Genomic DNA, 21,075 nt, shown 5'->3' with positions numbered 1-21,075 from the left:
AAAAAAGAAGAAAAAAAACACAGAAACGAGGAGTAGGGGGATGATGAGGGAGGATGAAACGGTGGAGTGGAACAAAACAAAAAGAGAGTGAATCCTCTTTTCCACCTAAGGATTTGTGGCTGATAGCTGTAAAGTCTCCTCTCCAGTGTACTTTTGAGTGCTGCCTTACACATATGGCAGGCAGTGTGTTTTTGAGCATGTGCATAGCCAGGGAAGATGGTGGACCCCTTTACATCCAGGACTAATTAGACATGACTCCAAGGGAAGTCAGAAATCACCACATCATATGGTCAACACTTCCTGTCTTCCAACAATATAGGAAGTTTGAAACTATTTGCTCCACAGCTGTTGCAGCTTCCCATTTCCTGTCCGGATGCTCTGTCTGTGTCTCTCTCTCTCTCTCTCTCTCTCTCTCTCTCTCTCTCTCTCTCTCTCTCTCTCTCTCTTCACCATCCAGTGAAAATAAATCAGGTGGATTTTATGTCTGGCAGGGGGTCTGGTAAGATTTAGAATGAGTGGAGGACTCATCTATTATTTTTATGCTCATGACTTTGAGATACTGCTTATGCTCCATAGATGTATTGGTTTTGTACCCCTGAGATTTTTTAAGCAGTTGAAAACCAATCACTTTGCTTAAATTGATATGATGATCAGCAGTTTTAGTTGTTTTTTATTATTATTATTTTTTTCATTATGGTGAAACTACTAACGTGCGGAAAAAGAACATCGTATCAGCAGCAAAATAAAACTCCCACTCTTTAAGGATGGGTGTTCTGATTTCACCAGAAAATACTAAAGGAGAATCAGTTTGTTACTTTGAAGATGTGAAACAGGACATTTGTCTGACAAACCTGCACGTTATTGTACTGATAATAAGTTTGATTTGGCTAAGAATGACTAACAATACGTGCCCAAAGCAATCATTAACAAAGTTTATATATGAAAATTACCAAGTTCAGGCACCACCTGATTATTAGCACATAAAGGTCAAATAGTTTTATTTTGTTATGAACACCTGTCTGCTGAGGTAGAACAATAGATGAAGCAATAAGTTTGGACACTGATGTTCCCCCTGCAAATAGAAATTATACAGAATAAACACTCAACGTCTCCCCAAAATATAAGAATTTATTAACAAAATACCTAAACAGTCAGGTCAAATACTTTGGTTAAAAAACTCAAACTATAAATATAAGTACATTTTTCAAAATCACAGCAATGTAAAAGACTCCTTGGCCAACAAATGCTTGTTGGCGGTTCTTTCCACCTATAGGGTTTCTCAATCACTTATTAAAAGTAGCTGTTACTTTTTCACATTGCCTACGGTCAAAGCTGCAAGCTGCATTTACTCAGTTTACCTTTGTCTTTGTACTGAACTTTGTGAAACAACGATGAGATCTGAAACCTGCATGCAACTCCAGCCGTTCAAAGAGTGAAAAAGTTACGAAAGTTTACATAAAAACTACAACCAACAGAAATCGGATTTGTAGCACCTGTCAAATCTAATTTAATCATATTCCCTAAATAACAACTGTATGAGCTACACCGGATCAAAAGCTGAAGTGTGCAGCCAAAAGCTTAATCCCATATAATTTTCCAAAGCAATTCCAAAAGTGCACCCACGTTACAAACAATAGAAGAGCTCTTCTGCAGACCGCGCATCGCCCAGCTTTTACCATCCAGCTACACCTCACACCTGCTGTGTGCTGTGAGAGGAGGGAACAACTGGAGGCCCGAAACGCCGGGTGTTTGTGCGCACATTTTGGGAGACAGAAGCACAAGTGGGTATGCGAGCTGTCGAATGAATGCCTGCTTTTTACGTGCGTACGGGCGTATAAGAATGCATCGGCGCCCGTGGCACAAAAGCGTGGCCTCGGCTCGATTTAACCCTGTGCTGAATGCCACAGCGACGCCAGTCAGACTTTGTGTGGCCACATACCTCCAGTGAAGAAGATATGGAAAAAATCTGTGGACCAGTAAGTCTGGGAGATTACATGGCTCCTAGTTGGCCCTGGCCTCAATAATGCCTCAAATATATCCTTGCCGTGTCTCTATTATTTAGGGGTTTTATCAACTCAAAAAAGAAAAAAAAGAAAATATTTGTCCTTCTCATTCTTAATTTGACTGTTTACGAACACGTATGGATGCTTGTGAAAGACTTGGCATGTGTATACATAGAAGATTATTGATGCATGAGAGGATTATGTGCTGGAATAGTGGTGGATAAACTAAAACACAAGACTGGCTTTATTTTTTTTATTTTTTTTAATTGCCTCTCTGCTACGATGAATGGCCAGCGCAGCTGTCTGTGTGAACAGCTGCCAGCCTAAAAAGATTGGATCGAGCAGGCTCTGGGAGTGAGGAAAGAACAGCACAGCAAGAATCTTGTGCAGACAATGAGGGATTTCACAAGTTCACAACTTAAAAAAAAAAAGCATGCCGGATTAAGAATCACTTATTGGAAAATCACATCTGTTTCCGACACATTTTTTCCCAGGGAAAACTCACAAAGACAAATATCCGTGCCGTTTGGGCGAAGCAGAAGGCAGCACAGAGAGTTATTACGTAAAGTAGACTGAGGCAGATATTATGTTTTTTTTGTTGTTTTTTTTTTCTTTCACCTTTGCTAATGTAAAATTTGTGAGCTTACATAATACAATTTACAGCAGGGGTAACAAATAAACAACAACAAAACAAGTAATTTAATCTCAGAGGTTCGATAAAACGGTCCGTATGGAAGTTCTGCACAAAACTTAGTCAGACTTGAATTAAGTGCTGTTGTTTTGCTAACTCCCTCTGTCTGCTTCAGCCTGGGGCTTTGTGGCTGACGGCTCCATGTCTATAAATCACGGCGAATGCATGCTTATATCCTGAAGCAAGCACACTAAGACGGCATGGCAAATCACATTCGCTTTCTACCCCGGCCTGTTTGCAGAACCGAACTGATAACCCCAGCAGACATTAAGGGGCATGATCCCTCATGTTTGCAAATTCTGCACATATTATATTTTAACAGTGATGCCACATGAAAGAGTTGGATGCAGATGAAGCTGTGACTGTATTCTGTTTTGTTGATTGTTTCCAAGCACTCGCTGCAGTTTCTCAGGTGTTCAAATACCAAAAGCAGAGCCAAAGGAGATGGGAGATTTGAGGAAAACTGGGTGCGGGTTCTAAGCAGTGCATTTTGTAGTGGACAAAATTGAGCCAACGCAGGTCCAGAAGTTGGTTCGCCTATGTCATCTTAGTGAATAGTTTTTTGTTTTTTTCTAAGTTCTGTGTGCTTGATTAAAGACTGCCAATGTCTTTGAATTGTGCAATTCTACATTACCTTCCAAAAGTAAGAGAAATGTTTCACTTTTGTGTATTTACAGACAAATCTAATTCTGTTTTAATGGGATTTTGTGATATACACAGATAGCAACAAAAAGTGCATAATAGTTGCAATTGTTAGATTGGTCCAGCGAAGATTCAGAAGACGTGACAGATATTCTCAATCCAGCTATTTTAGCAGGTTTTCTTCAATTGCTTTAGCTGTTCTGCACAATAATGGACAAAACATTTAGTCACTCAATATGCAACACTGGCATACAGAAAACCTCCAGTTGGATTTGAATGCAATGAAAAGTATTTTTATAGAATAGATATAGCTGACAAGCTGTTTTTAGATTTTTATTTTTAAAAAGTATCCGATAAGCATTTGTCCTCATCAATCAACTTCACCATTATGCGCCACGTTGCGTCGTTCAGTCCCACACAACCCCAATAAACACTTGAATTTTCTTCTTGAATTTACTTCTGCTAGATGATGTAACTGTATTAAAGAAAGGATTTGTGGTTTTGACAGCATGTGATTGTGCTTTAGTGCTTTTTTTTTCCATTAGATGGTCTCACTTTGCTTTCTCTTCTCAGAAATGCCCTGCCCAGATATTTAGGAATCAGGCCACATAGCTCACTATCATCTAACTCTAATCAAAGTGCCGAATCGTGAAATGGACAGCTGTTGTCATATGCCTCGATTCCAAATGGCTATCTGCCCCTGCTAGTTGCCCGGGTTCTTAGTTGGCCAGCTGAAGTTGTAGGGGGAGCGAGGGTTAAAGGGTGGCTGCCATTTCGAGCGCTTGTCAGAAAAGTCCCTACAGCTCAAAAACCTATCCAAGGTAAGCTTCTTCTTTCTGGGTTTTTTTTCTTCTTTTTTTTGTGCTTCTCACTGGTATGACTCATAATGTTTCCAGATTGCTTCTCACCTGAGGCTGCTAATTAAGATTTGGAGATAATTCTGCGGTATAGAGCAATAATTTCTTAATATAAAAAGGCCATTCATTGCCATTGTTGGAGTACATAATCCGCGGCTGCAGTGAATTTAATATGTTTTATGACGTGACAAAGTGTTGATAAGATTGTTGTGTTTGGGCTGAATTCCAATACGCATGACTCTGTATCACAATAAAAGGAGCGGCTCGTGTGCTGGGAATGTGGGAAACATCTGCTGCGATGGAAAGCGGACTGGAAACAGAACGACTTTTCCAGCACCTCGCTGAGTTTTGCTCAGGATATACTACACTAGTAAATTGAATGTCTTCACTTTCCTCCAACCTCATATTGGTTTTACATGTGGAAGAGGTCAGAATTTTGAGTGATAATGTGCTATAAAAAAAAAGGTCATACTTACACTTGTCTCTGTCACTGGCACCCATCTATTCCTGGTTCAGGACAGTTGTCCAGGGGGGGAAGGGTAAAAACAATAGGAGACCAACAGTTGCCGACTAAAGGAGGACTTTGACACAACTCTAGCATAAGATTTGGGTATAGAAGTCAATGCACTGAATGTGCAAAGGGGTGTTTATGGAAAAATAAGAACCACAGGGGCAGAATAAATGGGGATTTTTATGCACATTAATTCATTGCAGAATAAGCGAATTGCTTATTCTTTTGTGAAATCAAAAGCAAACGTAGAGTTGTAATTGTAAAGAGACTTACAGCACCATCCACTCTAATTGGCACTCCTGATAATAAAAAAGTGTGCAAAAGCCTTTAAACAATAGCTGTCATGGAAACATGGTGACTCCCAAGGTGCCACTCTTCTCTAACCGCGCTTCGGTCTTGGTCACTGTCACTGCGGTTCTCTGGTACTTTCACGCCTCGACAGTACAGGATATTTTGGTTTAATTGAGTGAGAAATGCTGAACATTTTCACACCTCCATTTGGTTTCGTTCACACTGACACTGCAACTGAATTTTTAAATCGAACCCAACTTCTTATTTCAAATCATGGAACTGCAACAGGCTCATTTGGAGCAGAAAGTTGCCCAGAATGAGACAGCAAGCAATCTAGCCTGTTGTTATATGAATGAGAGGAATGCAGTACTAATAAAAAAGAGAAGGAGAGAGAAAAAACTAAAGTCCTCGGTCTTGCTAATCTCCACTTTTGGGAATAGAGCCAATCAGCGGCAAGGAATATTAGATTGACTGACTCCCGGATTGACTGTTTTGCAAATGCTAGCCAGTTGCATGTCAAGCAGCATTGCACCTTGGTCACGACTTTACAAGATGCATTTTCTTTCCAGTACTAAGCTCTAGAAGAAAAATCTGCAAATGGGAACATTTTCCACAAATAACGTGGAGCCATATTCATCAGTATAATCCGTGGACAGGTGGTGGTCGGCTGTACCTGCTTCGTCTTGTTGGTTGCTCAGGAGCATATGGATACAAATGTCCCTTTGGCAGAAGCGAACTAAGGGTGCTGTTCATTTTCCTCCTTTACCTGAAATGACTGAGTATCACAAAATGACTTTACAGTTTTGGTCAAACATAACTAATTTAGGTAGAAAATGTAGCCATCTGCCGCTGGATGTTTCATATCCGATTATGTATTATTTGCACTCACCAGGAGGAGTGTTACCCTAAAACGTGTTTTTAAAAAAATAATAATAATAACTTGAGCAAATTCTTTTTTAAATGTGTGATCATTGTTTGCTGTGAGAAAATATAGTTATATGAGTCTAATGGTATCCACAAACAGGAGGCCACTCAGTTTTTCTTTGTTAGAATTAAATTGATATGAAAATAGAGCTTAATACAGTTTACCTATTACTACAGTGGCCTTATATTGCCATAATTCATGAAAATGCTTGATTACAATAAACAAATTGTGTAGTGGTTAAAGTGATGGGCATAAAAGAGTTTGTTTATGGATAGAAAATGGACGTGGGCAGGCTGCAAACTGAAAAAGGGCACAACTGACCAAGAGCTGCAAACTGACTTATAGATCCCGTTAGCAAACATCTCCATTTTCTATTTAAAAAAAAAAGTCATATACAAATCGACAAAACTGCAAAACTACCAAAGAGGATTGGCATCTAACATTTAACAGCAAAACACCACTGACTTAACTTATATAAAATGCACAGAGCCACTTAAACCCAATTATATTTATACAATACATATAAGGGATTAATAGCTGCTTTGAAACACCACGGACAAATGTGATACATTTTTTACATTAACTCTAACAGTCAGTAAATGAGTGCAGAGCCGACATGTTCAGAGGCATGCAAGCATCTTGAGTTCTGACGGTGAGGAGAGCTGACAGGAGAGAGACAAGACTTGTTCAAACAAAGTTGTGTTTTGGAATACGCCTGATGGGCTGCTTGTCGAAACCACCTTGAAGTGTTTTCCTGCTTGCTGAAGAAACAGGAAAAGAAAACACAGTAGAATAATAATGAGCAAAACCTGAGATGGTGGAGATCTTTAACCCTAAACACACTCTCCCATACACACGCATACGCAGTCACAATCATGTAAGCAGGGTGTGGGTCAGAGGTCAAATGGCCCTGAACTCTCTCCCTTTAGGCTGAGGACATCAGAAGTCCCTCTGTGTGCTGCTCTCCATTTATTTTACTCATCATCCCTCATCAGGGGGGGATGACCCTCTGACCTCAGCGCTGGGGTCACCTGTCAGTGGACTGTCTATTCATGAGCATGGGGCATGAAGCCCTGGCAACATTTCTCTTTTGTGAAACCCCCCCTAAAAAACTGTTTATCACTAGTGAAGTTATTTTGAAGTTACATGTAAAAATTCATCAGATTTTTGCTTACATTCAGGAATGCCAAACACTCTCTTATGAGGATGACAAGCATGCGTTTAACCAAGGGCAAGAGATCCAAAAGAACACAGTTAACAGATGCCTGCGTCCCGATACTACCCTTGGTTTACCTACAAAAACACTCTAAAAGCATCCTAGTGTGTGCTGTCAGCTATCAATCAGAGAGCCGTAAGTGGGATCCTTGAGTGAAGATGCTATCAGCTCTGCCTCATATACACTCACACCACAGTTTCCCTTATCTCTGCACAGATAACAGATCCCCTTTCACAGCGAGCGGCCTTAACCAGGCACACTCCTGTTTCTAGATCTCTGTCTTATTCTGCGCCATAAGCCGCTTCATTTCAGACAGGGGCCCTAAAACAACAAACAAAACAAAACAAAAAAACAGAGCAAAAACAGCCAATTTGCTCTGGTTCCTGTGTAAAATTCAATAAGTGTGTCTCTTACATGGCTGCAGCGTGGTTTTTGCAGAGGCCACAGAGGGAGCATGCTGCTCCCTGATTCCAATCGCTGATGCTATCAGCCACTGGCAGAAACATGATACGTGTCTCAGTTGACAAATCTAGATGGCCGTGAAATTAAAGGAAAATCAGAGGAATGGAACATAAGTAGCTTCCTGCTCCTGTACCGTATTCTTATTCATTTCAAACAATACATTCCCAGGATAAAAATGAAGTGATCTTTCTTTAAAGGTTTTGTTGGCTCTAGTGGCCTTTATTTGAAAGTAGTTTGACAGGAAAGAGGAGGAAGACATGCAGCAAACGTCACCAGGGCGGGAATCGAGCCTGCGACCACCAGCATGAGGACTAAGGCCTCACTACATGAGTTGTGCTTTGCCCCTGCGCCACCAAAGTGAAATGATCTTTACCATGTTACTGTGTCTGCTTGTAACCGAATGGATGATTTTTTTTTTTTTTTTAAGAGAGTAAAAGTTGGGGTAAAAGGTGCATAATGTGAACACTTGTCACGGTGAGAAATCAGCTCAGTCATTTGTTTTCTTTAAACATTTTCCTTTCATTTCTGTAGACAGTGAGCTATTAAGACGGTTCTGTTATGGTCTCGTTTTTGGGGACTTCCACAAGACCACAGCAAGTTGAGCCTAATAACAAAAACAAGCATCCTGGTGTGGAGCTGGTCCCACAGTGTGAGGACCTTAATGAGGAACATGTGGAGTTGCCCAGACACACTGTCAGAGGAAACCTAATCCCTCACTCCCTTCTTTTCTCTTTCTCTCTCTCTCTCTTTTCCACGTCCCTTCCCCCCATCCCCACCATTCTTTCTTCCCCGCTCTCCTTTGGCTGTGCTTGCCGTTCTCCACGTCCCGTCTTTTAACAATGTGGTGTTACTTTTAGCTCCTTTCTACTTCAAACATATCTAGTGTTTGCCCAAGCCTTCCTTCTTCTTTGAGGAGAACCTGTCCTTTTGGTTTTTCTGGTCTTTCCATTAAGATTAAGAGACCAAACCAGTTTTTTTAAAATTATTATTATAACTTTTTTTTTTTTTATCTGATAACCATCCACCTGCTCTTGCTCTCCTTCCCACTTGTTTTAGCTTTAGTGATACATATAGGCTGGCATGCAATGCAATCCGCTCATAAGGAAAGAAAAGAAGAAAGACCTCTTTCTCCACACATCAAGCTTGACAGGCGGTTCCTTTCATGTGCTGAATTCATCCTTACCATCCACCTGGATCAATTCACTGTTTGCTTCAGTGGCCATTGGTGCTGCAGTGTGGAACATCAGCTTGTTCAGTAAAAAGCAGCTTATTGGGTAAAAACTACAGCCTTAAATATTTTGCCTTCACATTTTTTTATCTATTTTTTTTTATTCAACACATGTTTAACTTGTTTTGTCTACCCAGAGGTATTTATTTCTAATCATATAAACTCAGGTACACAATGTGCTTCCTTTCCCAGAAAATGTCCCATTGTGGTTCTGAAGACACACATGATAGCAGGTGAGAAAATACGTTTTTATTTGCTGCGAAACAACACAAATCTGTGTTAGTGCTCTGTCCACAGGCAATCACTGAGGAAATTATGACCTTATACCTTTTAGGAGGAGAGGGGCATGGGTGAAAATAAACCTCAAAGCAGATCAAAGTAAGCAAGCCTCAAAATTAGCTGAATAAACAGAGTAAGGTAGATCCCCTAGGGGGCGGGTTAAGATTGATACAGCAGGTCCAGTCTGAGGCTGGCCATAGAAGAGAAAGATTTTTGAAGTGAGGTTTTTTGCTAACAGGTTAAGAGCAATGAATGGCGTTTTCATTTAGTATAAATCCGGAGTAGCTGAATTTGGATGCTGAAGTTCAGATATAGCCTGAGAGGGAAATGACAAAAGCATCTTTTTCAATCTTAAAATTGCTCTATTCTAAAATACACGTCTCAGAAGTTTATAAACTGTCACCATGTTATTTGCAGAGAAACCATTGACTATGGTGTATCACTAATGTATCTACTGGCAAATGAACATGGGTAACATATTTTTTGGCTTTTTACTCCATATTTCTAATGTCCTGGTTAGAAACATGTTCCAGTTTCAACTAAATCAATCATTCTGGTCTTGTCTTCAAATTTTACTCTCAAGACTAGTCAAGAGCACAGCTGCAACATCCATTTATTTTCCTTTTTCCCAACAACTTAGTTTGAACTTTGCAGCTCCACTCAAATGCAAGTTTTCAACTCAGACAATTTGAAAAATTCTGAATTTCTTTTAGTTTTTGCAGCAATTACTACGTTGATATAATCACACCAATGTTCTTGAAAATTGTGTCACGTTGGTTTCGATCTTTGACTTTATCTTATCTCCTGTAAAGTCTCAGTTTTGGTTTGATTTTGTGTTATGTGGTCCTGACTATAACAAAGCCATTGACCAAAGGTTAATTTCAAGACATATTTTAAAAAGTATACACACACTCCATGGGAATGGAGACATAAAGTTTCTTGAAATTTTGTATAAACCAAATTTGATGTGCTTGAGAGTAGCTTTGTTTTAGAGCATTAGACATTCACTTAAATCTCAGCTCCTCTCAGACTAATGGCTAACATTAACCTCTGAATTCAACTATTCTGTATTTTTGTGAAAATGACGATGTAAGAAACTCTATGTGCGGCAGGTAAGTTTTCAAATGTTTTAACAGAACTAATCTCAGAAATGTCCTGGGAATTTTCTATATATAGCATTATGTAGCTTTAATAAGACATTTGTTGCTGAAAATGGAGACTTGCACACCCCATCTATACCTGCTGGACATATTGGACCCACTTCAACATAAGCTTGTAAGGACCTTTCACAGGTCTGTCGAGCCACCTGAATCTCACAATTGTATGGCTGAAGGAGCCTCCTGCATGTGTACAGAAAACCCAGTGATCCAGTAACCGTCTGGGTTCACTTCTCTCTCATGCAATCCGGGCGAAGGCACAGAAGACGACCTAAAACTACAATCCAAATGGCCCGGCTGCACACAAGCAAATCATGAGCTCCAGATTCAAGCAACAGATATTTGACAAAGTTTAAGTCAAGTGAATAAGTTTATGCAGTAATCGGCTTGCAGGTTTTTTTTTTTTTTCTTTTTGCTTGAATGGCACAAAAAGACCCACAATGCATCTCAAGCAAAAAAAAAAAAAGACTGAAATCTGGTGGGTTTGTGTGCCTCACAGATGGCTCAGCCTCACAGCAGCTGTGCAAATGAAAGACAGAGTGTCGCTGAAGGAGTGAGGAAGATGGAAAGTTGGCCACATAGGGAAAGAGTAACATACAAGCTGCTAACTGGAAAAGTAATGGAAAATTTCATAATGTGCCGATATTTACAGGGAGAAAATCTTCGGTAGAGACTGTACTCTGAACCTTAAATGGTTTCCCGATCCAAATTAAGACAGCTATGTTTGGAATTTCGCATTCACAACTGGCAGTCCAACCCCAAACTTTAGCTGAGAGTGTGGTGTGAGAAAACAACAGGGGACAAAATCCTGCTGATGCTTAAAACTCACATTGGTTTTTGGTGGAAGGGTTTTGGAGGGAGAGCCAAAAAAACGGGTCTTAAGTCATCACGTTCTGGGGTTAGAGGGGGGGTGGGATGACACCTGAGAACAGAGCCGGCTCAAGGCATAAGCAGAATGTGTGGCTGCTTGAGAAAAGTGTAGTAACTACAAAGTTAACAGGGGTTTAATGGTTCATGAAATGACACTTTAATAAAGATTGTTAAGTAGGTTAAAGTGATTCACACCCCCTTTTGCTCAGCAGCAGACCCAATTTTTCAGCCTCCAGGAAAATCTAATATAGAAAAAAAAAAAAAAAATCCAAAGAGCACATGTACAAATAAAATGAAGCTGTGTAACATTTATCACCATCAGAATTGATTGCATTTAATTCGTATCAATTATAATTTCACACCGTCCTCCTCACTGTAGTTCAAACCACTTTTCCAATGTCTTCATCCCCCAGTAATTACTGCATGTAAATATCAAGTGGTTAGCGAATAATTAGTCTTTCATTGGCCAGCAATCACCTCTGGGCCCAGTCTACGCTTCAGACCCCTCCCTCGTAGAGCCGCCCTAAAGACAGGGGCCCCTTTTTGAATGACAGCGCTTGGGAAGGAAGACGAATTTTTGTCTGATTTCCCGCAGCCGCAGCGTCGATGAGAAGCAGTCGAGGAACTCCATTCTAACTGAATGGATTGGCATGGGGAGAAGCGGACCTCAAATCACGGCTAAGCGGCAGCTTTGGTACTGTTTAGCCTTCACGATGGTTTTACTTGCTCTGCTGTTTCGGCCAGGTAAGTGGAGCTTTCTTTTCCCCCCCCTTTCTTCCTTTCCAATCCATTCTCCCCCCACTGCCGTGCTGCATGCAAAGCTTGTGTCCCCGGAATGGAGGTGGCGATGGGAAAGTTAACTTTTCTTCCTCCCCCCCCCTGGTGTTTGGTTGTTGAATCTGAACATTTTGTTCGCTGTGAAAGCGTTGCCTTCGCATGTCCGCTGTAAAGTTTTATAATGTCGTCTCTTAACTTGTTGAAAAAGTTTCTCGGTCCGCGGCTGCTCCGGAGACAAAGTAACAAATGTTCTGTTGCTGCGGCGTCCCAGCCTCCAGTCCGCTATGTTAGCCGAGCAGCACGAGTTATATCCATAATCACTCTTATTACTACGTATTACTGTTTTCACGGCACACAACAACAACAAACAATGTGATTCTAACAGTCACCCTCCTTCCCAGCCGACGCTAGTTTGTTGTATTTCTTTATTTTTTATTTCTTTTTGTCAAGTTGCGGCTTAGCTTCCAGCTAGCATAGCTCACTAGCAACAGGCGCAGGAAACTTAAAGAGAAAACCACAGAACTTTGTGTTTTTAAACCACCGCCGTGCTGCTTATCAGCTTCAATCTCTTATCATATAAAGCACAGCTGTAACTTTTCTACCCATCGCCTGTTGTTATTAGTTGTTGTGAAAGCTAAGCCTGTTATCTTACCTATTAATTCGTAATTTATTAACTTTGTTAGCCACCATGCTTGAGAACTTTCTGGCCTCTGAACGGACGCTCCTCAATCTCCGCTTGAAGTTTAAAATCTCTGATTCCCTCTTTGTTTGCATTGAGAGTGTTTCCCCCTCCCTCACTTTTCTTGAAAATCAAATTAAATGCTTAGCAATCACTGCCACGCTGTTTTTTTTTAAAGCTCATGTAATGTTACAGGTGGAAAAACATAAGAACAAAACTGTTTTTCTTCTTTAGATTCAAAATACCTTTAACATTCCTGATAAGAGAGTATAATCTTGATGTAGATGGAGATTGGCTGAACGCGACAAAACTAAAAATCTCACAATAAAGAAAGATGTCACACATAAAAAAAAAGAATTAATAATACAACCACAATTCATATTTTAATTTATTTACGTTTTCACTTTACCACTGGTTGGTTGCTGCGGTAGAGTTTCAATTTTGCCACAACTAAAACAACATTTATGAGATTTTTATGTAATACTTTGTCAGGTGCACGAGTATCGTGGTATCTAATTGCTTTTATTTCAAAAGTGAACAATTGTTCCCAATGCTGTATTAGTTAGTAGACATCAAGTATAAGAGATATAGTGAGCTTTTCTCTGAGATTTAATAATTCTTATTTTTATGTTCAAACACAGATGTTGGCAAGAAATGTATATAAAACATCTATATTAAAAAATTGTGTTTGCTTCTGCTGGTTTTTAACTTTTGCTGTTTTGTTGGAGTGTAAAAGGTAAGAATTAGTCAGGCTATCTGCTCAGGTAGAGCATCCAGTCACTTGCTTAATATTCATGTTCTTCTCATTTTGCAAAGTGCAAATAGCATTAATTTAATAAGAGTGGTGCTCCTGTAGCTTCCACACTGTTTGTTGCAATCAGAAATATGTTGACGTTGTTTTATGTGAGTGAAGAGTGTTCTTTGCCTTTGAGCCAGCTGACTGGTATTTTTGCAGCAACTTGTGGGGGAGGGGCATTGCTGCATTAGTCAGAGGAAACTCCTTTCACTCCAGCATTTGCTCTGGCTTCCCATTAAAAGCACTGCAGATGTAGAAAGCGTATCACACAAAACTCATTTGCAGTTTTGAAACTCTTAATTTTCTAACACCATTCTGCGCCTTGATTCCGATAGCCACCTCTTTCTATTGCAGGCAAATTTTGTCATTCGTAATAATTTGACGAAACTTGCTTGTTTTTTTGTGTGAAAATGGGGATGTAGCATTACTTGATATTATGTTAAGGATAGTGTAAACAGTGGTTCTTATTTGAAGATCATTAAAATGTACTTATCCCTAATCGGCTTTCAGATTATTGTTTAGTTTTTCAGCTACACTTGTTATAAAACACCATTTTTAAGTGCTCTGGTTTGTTTTGAGCAAGACATTTGCTATAATGAGTAATGACAAATTGATTAAGCAGATCATTTAGAGGTGAGGAAGCTGATTATCATCATTGTCAGATACTTATTTAAAAGGATAAAAAAAAAAGTTAAACCATATGCATTTCAAGTGGCCTGCATCCCTTAGCCTTTGAGATGTATTTTTACACGTTTATTGGTGTTTTTCTAAGATTTTCATAAACTTGTAAGATGACACTTACTGGTTTACAGCTTGGATAACTTGTATATGTTTATTTGAACTCAACATTTCGGTTTCTTTTCATCATGTTGTAGTTTCAGTACATTGTCTCAGGAAAACAGCGAGTTTATCTGGTCTTTAAATTATCTGCAACAGCCATAATGATGGACTAAAACAAACTCTTATCTCTTTATATAACAGGGATCAAATAAAAAATTGCTGTTTGTTTCAACATTTTATTTGGCAGGTTTTTTTTTTTTGTTTTTGTTCCCACATTTGTTTCCCATGAGATTTTCTCACTTTCTGCTAGGTATTTAAGTGCCAGAGCATAAAGACCCTTCAGGGAGATGCAGGGTGAAAATGGCTGTGCAGGCTGTGATTGTCAAAAACTGTCAGTCACATCAGACTCCAGTGACCTCGCAGCGAGGCTGGAATTCAGAAGACGGATGCATTTAACATGACCTCTCACTCTGCTTCGCAGAATTATTCAGGCTTGGTTTTAAGTGACTGTGAAATACATTAATATGTTCTGGTGCTCGCTCTGGCAGCAGGCGTGCAGACGCGACACGTCCAGTTTGTCGTCTTTGTTTTGGGCTGTTGGAACATTAGCTGGAGCTTTGGGAGTGAACAGAGTATTCTGTTGCACTGCTTGGAGTGCACCCTGTCAGAGCTGCCTCGAGCCTCGCAGTAAAAAGTGATGCATGTGTTTGAGATTCTGGCTGATTCTGTTCCAGAATGGAAATATTTCCAGCTCGCAGCTATCCCAGTCAGCACAGACATCTCCTCCAAAAACAACCATAAACCTGAAATAACCCTGATAAATCTTGGCACCCTTTTTTTTTTTAAATTCCTCCAAGTAGTACTTGTATTTCTTTGTGTCCTGGTAACAAATAATCAGTTTGTGAGCCATTACTAAACCTGAAGCACTGGATTTAGGTTCCTCTTGCTAAATATCACTTTATGTGCTTCCTCTGATTTCCAACTTCCAGGTGGGACCTGGAGTTGCTGAGCTTTGTAGTATTCTTCTTTTGATCCGTTTAAATTTTGCAGCCCCAATACCTTCAATCTTGCACTGCAACGTAGCTTAGTTTGATATATTTCAGTTACCAAACATTCAGCTGAAGCAACTTCAAACACCCCGAGGCCAACTAGCCTTGGTAAGATTCTTTCTGCAGTGAAGCCGTTTCTGTTGAAGGAAATATGCTTTAACTGAACTTGAAGCACAGTGGGAGTTCTGGGGCTTGTGAGCTCACACTTTTTTGGGTTTTACTGAATAAAGATGAGAGTTTAGAAGTTTGGATTTTGTTGTCTCGGGCCTGACATCAGTAAATATCAGATAGATGATTGCTATATACATTTATAGATTTAAAACACTTTTTGGAAGAAGTATTTCTTATGAAGAATCAACAGAGGATTTGTTTACAGTGCAATCACTTATCATTGTCAGAGGTGCAATGATTAGAGTTTTGTGAGGGATTTCTTATCTTTAATTATTGTCTAAATCTAACCTGCCAATATCGGTTTTAGCAATATTTGCAAAGAACTTTAATTAGCAGCATTCAGCTTTTATTTTCTGCTATGACCAGTATGTAATTATCTATATTAAAAGTAGCGATAATGTCACACTAGGTGTGTGAAAGAGCAGTCACCACAAAAGTATTTTATTACTCTTATTTTAAAGCAAAGAAATCATTGTGCAGCATTAACAATTTAAACTAGTTCCAGCATTTCCACTGTATGGTTATCATTACTAAAGCAAGAGTCTCTTTATATTCTAAAAAGAAAATGCAACAATCAGATTTCCTAAAGAGTGCAGATCCAGCATGAATTATGACAAACGGGTTTGAAACTCAAATGATAAAACAGTAAATTTTCTGTCATATTTTGTTGTCTGGTAAAGTCTAGTTCTTTGAAAATCCGTTTCTGTTTTTTCTTTAAGAAAGTGCATCATCTGACCTAATTTTTAAACATTTCTTCATTTAGTAACAACTTCCACACTAAACAGTGTTGCTGTTTGCTTGACCTGAGTGTGCTCAGCCATAGTGTGATTGGGGAAAAAAATGTGAAATTTTAACATTTCCAAAAACCTTTTCCATTGCATATCCAAAAAAGAACAAAAAGAAAAATGTATGGTAGTGGTTTAAAAACACAAACGCTCTTCCTGCAAAATGTGAAAATGTAGTTTGCATGCCAGGCCTGTAGGAAGCAGATAAACTTTGTGAACCTTCAGACCCTGAGGCATGTTTTTGTAACTTTTTGCTTGTACATATTATCTGGCGTATGTAATCTATGGACCTTTACTGACAATACCAATATTCCACAATGAGCAGATTTTTGCTTCAACACGCCAAATAATCTGAAGAGATGCAGACACAGAGGTCTGCCATGGTTGTTGTTGTGCTGTGCGCGGATGAAAACCAAACCTCAGTGCGCAAACACAAGATGACCTGACCGACATCATCGTTTCCAAATGTTTTTGGTTTACATGGAAATGATTCTGACTGTGTTTCTAGAAAGTCTCCCTCTGGAGCCTGTTGTCAAAGCTTTGGCGAAAACGCCGTTACTGTGTAAATGAGAGGCCAAAACGCAACCAAACATTTACACCGTACTGACTCATTAGCCACTATTCAGGACAAATCAGGTTATTGGTATTTCTTGGTAATTATCCTTCTTGTGTTTTCCAGCTCACTGCCAGCAGTGTCGAATCCAGCGGTGCAATGCGGACTACGTGGCTTCTACGTCACCTCCCAATGGCGTACAGGAAGAAGTGGCTCTGGGTATGAACTACTGCATCGCCTTACGGGCCTACGCACTGTGCACCCGGCGCCAGGCACGCAGTTGCCGGGGCGACCTGGTCTACCACTCGGCCGTTTTTCGCATCAAGGAGCTATTCTCCCAGCACAACTGCTCCAGCGACGGCCCCACCTCCTCCGCCAAGGTGCCCAGCACGTCTCGGCCCGGGGTGTCGGAGCTCTGCGACTACGAGAACCGGGTCCTCTTGTCGGGCTCGGCGGGTCAGCAGAAGAAGTACGCCCACTGTGGATTATTTGGAGACCCGCACCTACGGACTTTTCGAGATGAGTTTCAGACCTGCAAAGTGGAGGGGGCGTGGCCTCTGATCGACAACCGCTTCCTGTCGGTGCAGGTGACCAACGTCCCCGTTGTCCTGGGCTCCAGTGCAACAGCAACCAGCAAGGTGAGGAGGAGATTGGATTAGTAGGGTCCAAACTTTCTGGTCTATAACATCCAGAAACAAAACGGACGTTTTACTCAAAAATCTGTTGGCATCCCTACAATTGCAAATGTTTGGCGCTATTCAGAGAACAAAAGCCGGTGTCATTTGAATTCATGTCAATTGCAGACGGTCTCTATTATAACAACATGTTTAAAAGTAAAGGCTTAAACAAGCAGGGTGGTTTTCAAATGCTAGCATGCCAGCTCCAGCACTGCCATTAGTGGCATCAAACATGTGAAGTTAATCACTGTTGCATTGTGCCCCTCTAGTCTGAAGCATTCCTTGCGTCTTGGGGCTCTTTTAGATTCGTGAAGGGGTGGGGGGTCTGAGAGGGGTCTTTCAGTGGTGTTGAATCACAGACATGCATGAGTGCTCTACCTTTAACACATGGGTGGTCATATGGTAGTGATTAACGCTCACTCCAACATTTTCCTCCGCTGCCACGATCAGAAATGTTTTTTCACCCCTCTGGTCAAATAATTAACTTGGTGCTTTTTGTGTAAATATGGCATAATTTGGAAAAATAAAGGAGTAATTGGCTAACAGAAAAGAGTTTTTAATCTGGCTTTTAAACGGGCAATTTTTTTTTTTTTATGCTTTTAAATAATCTGTTGCATCTTGAACGGTTGGACTAACTTCTCTCTTTGTGGTTTTTAATACAATTTTTGCTGGGGAATTTTTAAACAAATGTTAAAGGGGATCCAATATGCAAAATACACTTTTTGCTGATTTTCATCTTACCATTCGGGTCTCTGCAGCTTCTTGAAACGGTCCAAGTGCTTTAAAAAGAGCCGCCTGGCTGTTTCCTGACAGTAAATACATTTTTTTTGGTATCTGGAAAAGGAGTCATTTAAAAAAAAAAAAACAGCCCAATTATTAAGTCACAAACAGCTGGCAATACCTTGTTACCTAGCAACCCCAGCCTAGCCCAAGAAATTGCCTAGCAACCCAAGCAGCATTTGAGCACGTTTGTTCAGCTAGTTTCACCTCTGTACAATGGCTGCTGGAAAAGATAAGCATGTTATTGTCGACTCACCATGCAGAAACCGCTTGCTGCAACCTTGATGGTTGTGCAGGGGACTACAATTGCAGGTGTACAAAGTGCAAGTAAAGTGTGGCCACCAGCAGCTTACTTGTATTTAAAGTGACAAGAGGCCCTGAAACAGCTCATTCTGCAAGGAGCTCAAAATAGGGAGAATTGAGCAGAATAAAATGTCATTGTCTTAAGAATGATTTTTTTTTTTGCAAAAAACATAACACATTTTGTGTAACTTATAGACCTACCCTAACTTGTTCAATGAAGCACAAGTCCTTTTTAAAGACCCAACTGAGCAAAAAATAAATAAATAAATAAATCATATTGCATAAAGGATTTTAGAACCAGGTTCTGTTTGAAATCCAATGCAGTTGTGAGGTACGGTTCTTTGTGTGTCATATTTTGTGATGCAAGTATTTTTGCTGTGAGAATCCTTTTCAGTTACCACACTGGAAATTATAAAATACAGTACTCCCAGTAGGATTGTCTTTTACTTCTAAACCTGAGGGGGGAGAAACATTTTTTTAACCAAAAAAATTGAAGCAGTTGAAGTAGTAAAACTTAATATTTTAGATATTTAAAAAAAAAAAAATTATATTCAAGGCAAGATTATGTCAGAGTAAAAAGCACAGACACTTAAAGTTTAAAGATAAAATAATCAGGCTTCTGCAACCATTGCAGCCGACTCACCCAGGAAATACTTTGTTTTCTGCTGCCACCTTGTGGCTTAGAATTGTATTTTATTTTTTATTTTTTTTTTTGGATATCTTTCAGAACCTTTTTCTCCCCCCCAAAAAAAATACATTAAACGTGCGATGGTGTTTAAATGTGTTAATTAAACGACCCACTTTCCGACCTCATTTTCAGATCACGGTGATCTTCAAGACATATCAAGGCTGCACAGAGCAGAAGGTGTACCAGGCCACCACCGAGGACCTGCCTCTGGCCTTTCAGGACGGAACGCGGAGCGGCGGCGAGAGCAGCAGCCTGACCATCATGGAGCGAGGCGGCAGCTCCGGAGTGGGCCGACAGGTGAAGATCCAGGCCCGCTACATCGGCACCTCCATCATCATCAGGCGCGTGGGCAGCTACCTGACCTTCGCCATCCGCATGCCGGAGGACACCCTGGACTTTTCCGAGGACAGCGGCGGCCTGCAGCTGTGCCTGCACGGCTGCCCGCGCAACGAGCTCATCAAGGAGCACACGCTGAGCCGCCAGAGCCAGCAGCCCCGCCTGCAGGCCACAAACACAGAGCTGGGCCCTCTGCGGCCCCCCCACCAGGTCTACACGGTGGAGCGCGCTACGGCCAAGTGTAGAGAGACCCTGCAGGTGGAGGACGTGTACTTCCAGTCCTGTGTGTTTGACTTGCTGACAACGGGAGACCCGGAGTTCTCCATGGCGGCGTACGGCGCTCTGGAGGACTTGAAGGCGCTGCCGCCCAGTAAGCTGAAGCAAAACTCTCCAAGGACTCCTCGGGTTTTAAACAGAGGAGCGACACAGACGCTGGCTGCAACGTCCAACGGCTCCTTGCTGCCACTCCTCCTTCTTACTCTGCTGCTGTTGTAAAAACTAAAAAAAAAAAAAAAAGAAGAAGACATGGAAGCATTACCAGCTTGAGGAAAGAGTGACTATATCCACGATTTATAGATCTTTTAATCATCACAGGGGCGTGGGAGTGGTACTTTCAGGGTCTTCCATTTTTCTCTGAAGGATGTCAGTTTGAAAAGATGACACATTTCTGGGGGATTTATAGCAATATTGAGTAATTTGAAGAAATAAAAAAAAAAGATGTTTTGCATAAGGGCTTTTATGAACGTTAAATCCAGAGTTGTCTGAACTGACCTCAAAGTAATAGAAACAGCTTTTTGTAAATATTTCATTTTCCTGGCGATGTTCTCAGCTCTTAAACACTCCACATCGAGCAAAGTTGAAAAACACTCCATTCGCCATATTTTTTATAGACGAGCAATGTTGCTTTCAAATCCTGTTTAATCCGGTTATCTCAGTAGCACTTAATGTATTAGCAACAATTGTTGAGAATGGTTTTTTTTTTTTTTTTTTTTAAATGCTTTAATCTGTTGTTCCACAAATTGGCATACAAACACACAGGATCCAACAACTGAATACGGAAAAAACTACCTATCCTTAAGTAATATGTGATTTTTCAACACTCCTCATTCTGTGAAACACTCCCTCTTCAAGCTGTTCAGCTTCCAGTTTTAAAACAAATCTTTATATAATAATATATTTAAAGAGTGTATATATGTCTTTTATATTTTGTAAATACTTTGTATAGATGTTTTAACTGTAATATGATTTACATTTGTTGTGTTTAAGTAGGTTACTTTGAGTTATTGTAAGAAAAGTGAACTAATATGTGTTGTGCTGTATCTTTAATTATCTGTATTAAAGGGTTGAACACTCCATAGTGGAACGTAGCCCATTTCCCTTTGTCTCTTTGTCACTCTTTGTTTGATTAGAGACGGTTGTCTTGGCATGAATTCAAAAAGTGAATCTCATATTGCGCAGAAATATTACACATTGTGATATGTTTCAAATGTTCTTTTTTCCCCAGTTGATTTGGGTTATTATAGATTGCAGCTAGTGAAAACCCACATTTCAGGCTGCTGGAAGATGAGA

The 21,075-nt window shown here is 40.3% G+C and overlaps 1 protein-coding gene across 1 annotated transcript; it reads left to right on the top strand.

The window, feature by feature from the left end:
• The first annotated feature begins 4,042 nt into the window (after positions 1 to 4,042).
• On the top strand, positions 4,043 to 20,873 carry rgmd (RGM domain family, member D). The gene is made up of 5 exons (XM_008407192.3): positions 4,043 to 4,157; positions 9,019 to 9,059; positions 11,728 to 11,876; positions 16,849 to 17,360; positions 19,303 to 20,873. The coding sequence occupies exons 2-5, from the start codon at positions 9,022 to 9,024 to the stop codon at positions 19,999 to 20,001; spliced, it is 1,398 nt and encodes a 465-aa protein (XP_008405414.1). The 5' UTR covers positions 4,043 to 4,157; positions 9,019 to 9,021; the 3' UTR covers positions 20,002 to 20,873.
• Positions 20,874 to 21,075: the final 202 nt, after the last annotated feature.

Source organism: Poecilia reticulata, chromosome 4 (assembly GCF_904066995.2).
Source record: "Poecilia reticulata chromosome 4, P_reticulata-male-v2, whole genome shotgun sequence".
NCBI classification, from domain to species: domain Eukaryota; kingdom Metazoa; phylum Chordata; class Actinopteri; order Cyprinodontiformes; family Poeciliidae; genus Poecilia; species Poecilia reticulata.
The sequence above is the reverse complement of the archived record's forward strand: the minus strand, read 5'-3'. Positions and strand labels throughout refer to the sequence as shown.

Excerpts from the sequence above, each read along its gene's own strand:
- rgmd (XM_008407192.3), top strand. The coding sequence starts at position 9,022 with ATGTCCCATTGTGGTTCTGAAGACACACATGATAGCAG. Across the intron at positions 11,877-16,848 it reads TGCTCTGCTGTTTCGGCCAG|CTCACTGCCAGCAGTGTCGA; the intron begins GTAAGTGGAGCT and ends TGTGTTTTCCAG. Across the intron at positions 17,361-19,302 it reads GTGCAACAGCAACCAGCAAG|ATCACGGTGATCTTCAAGAC; the intron begins GTGAGGAGGAGA and ends CCTCATTTTCAG.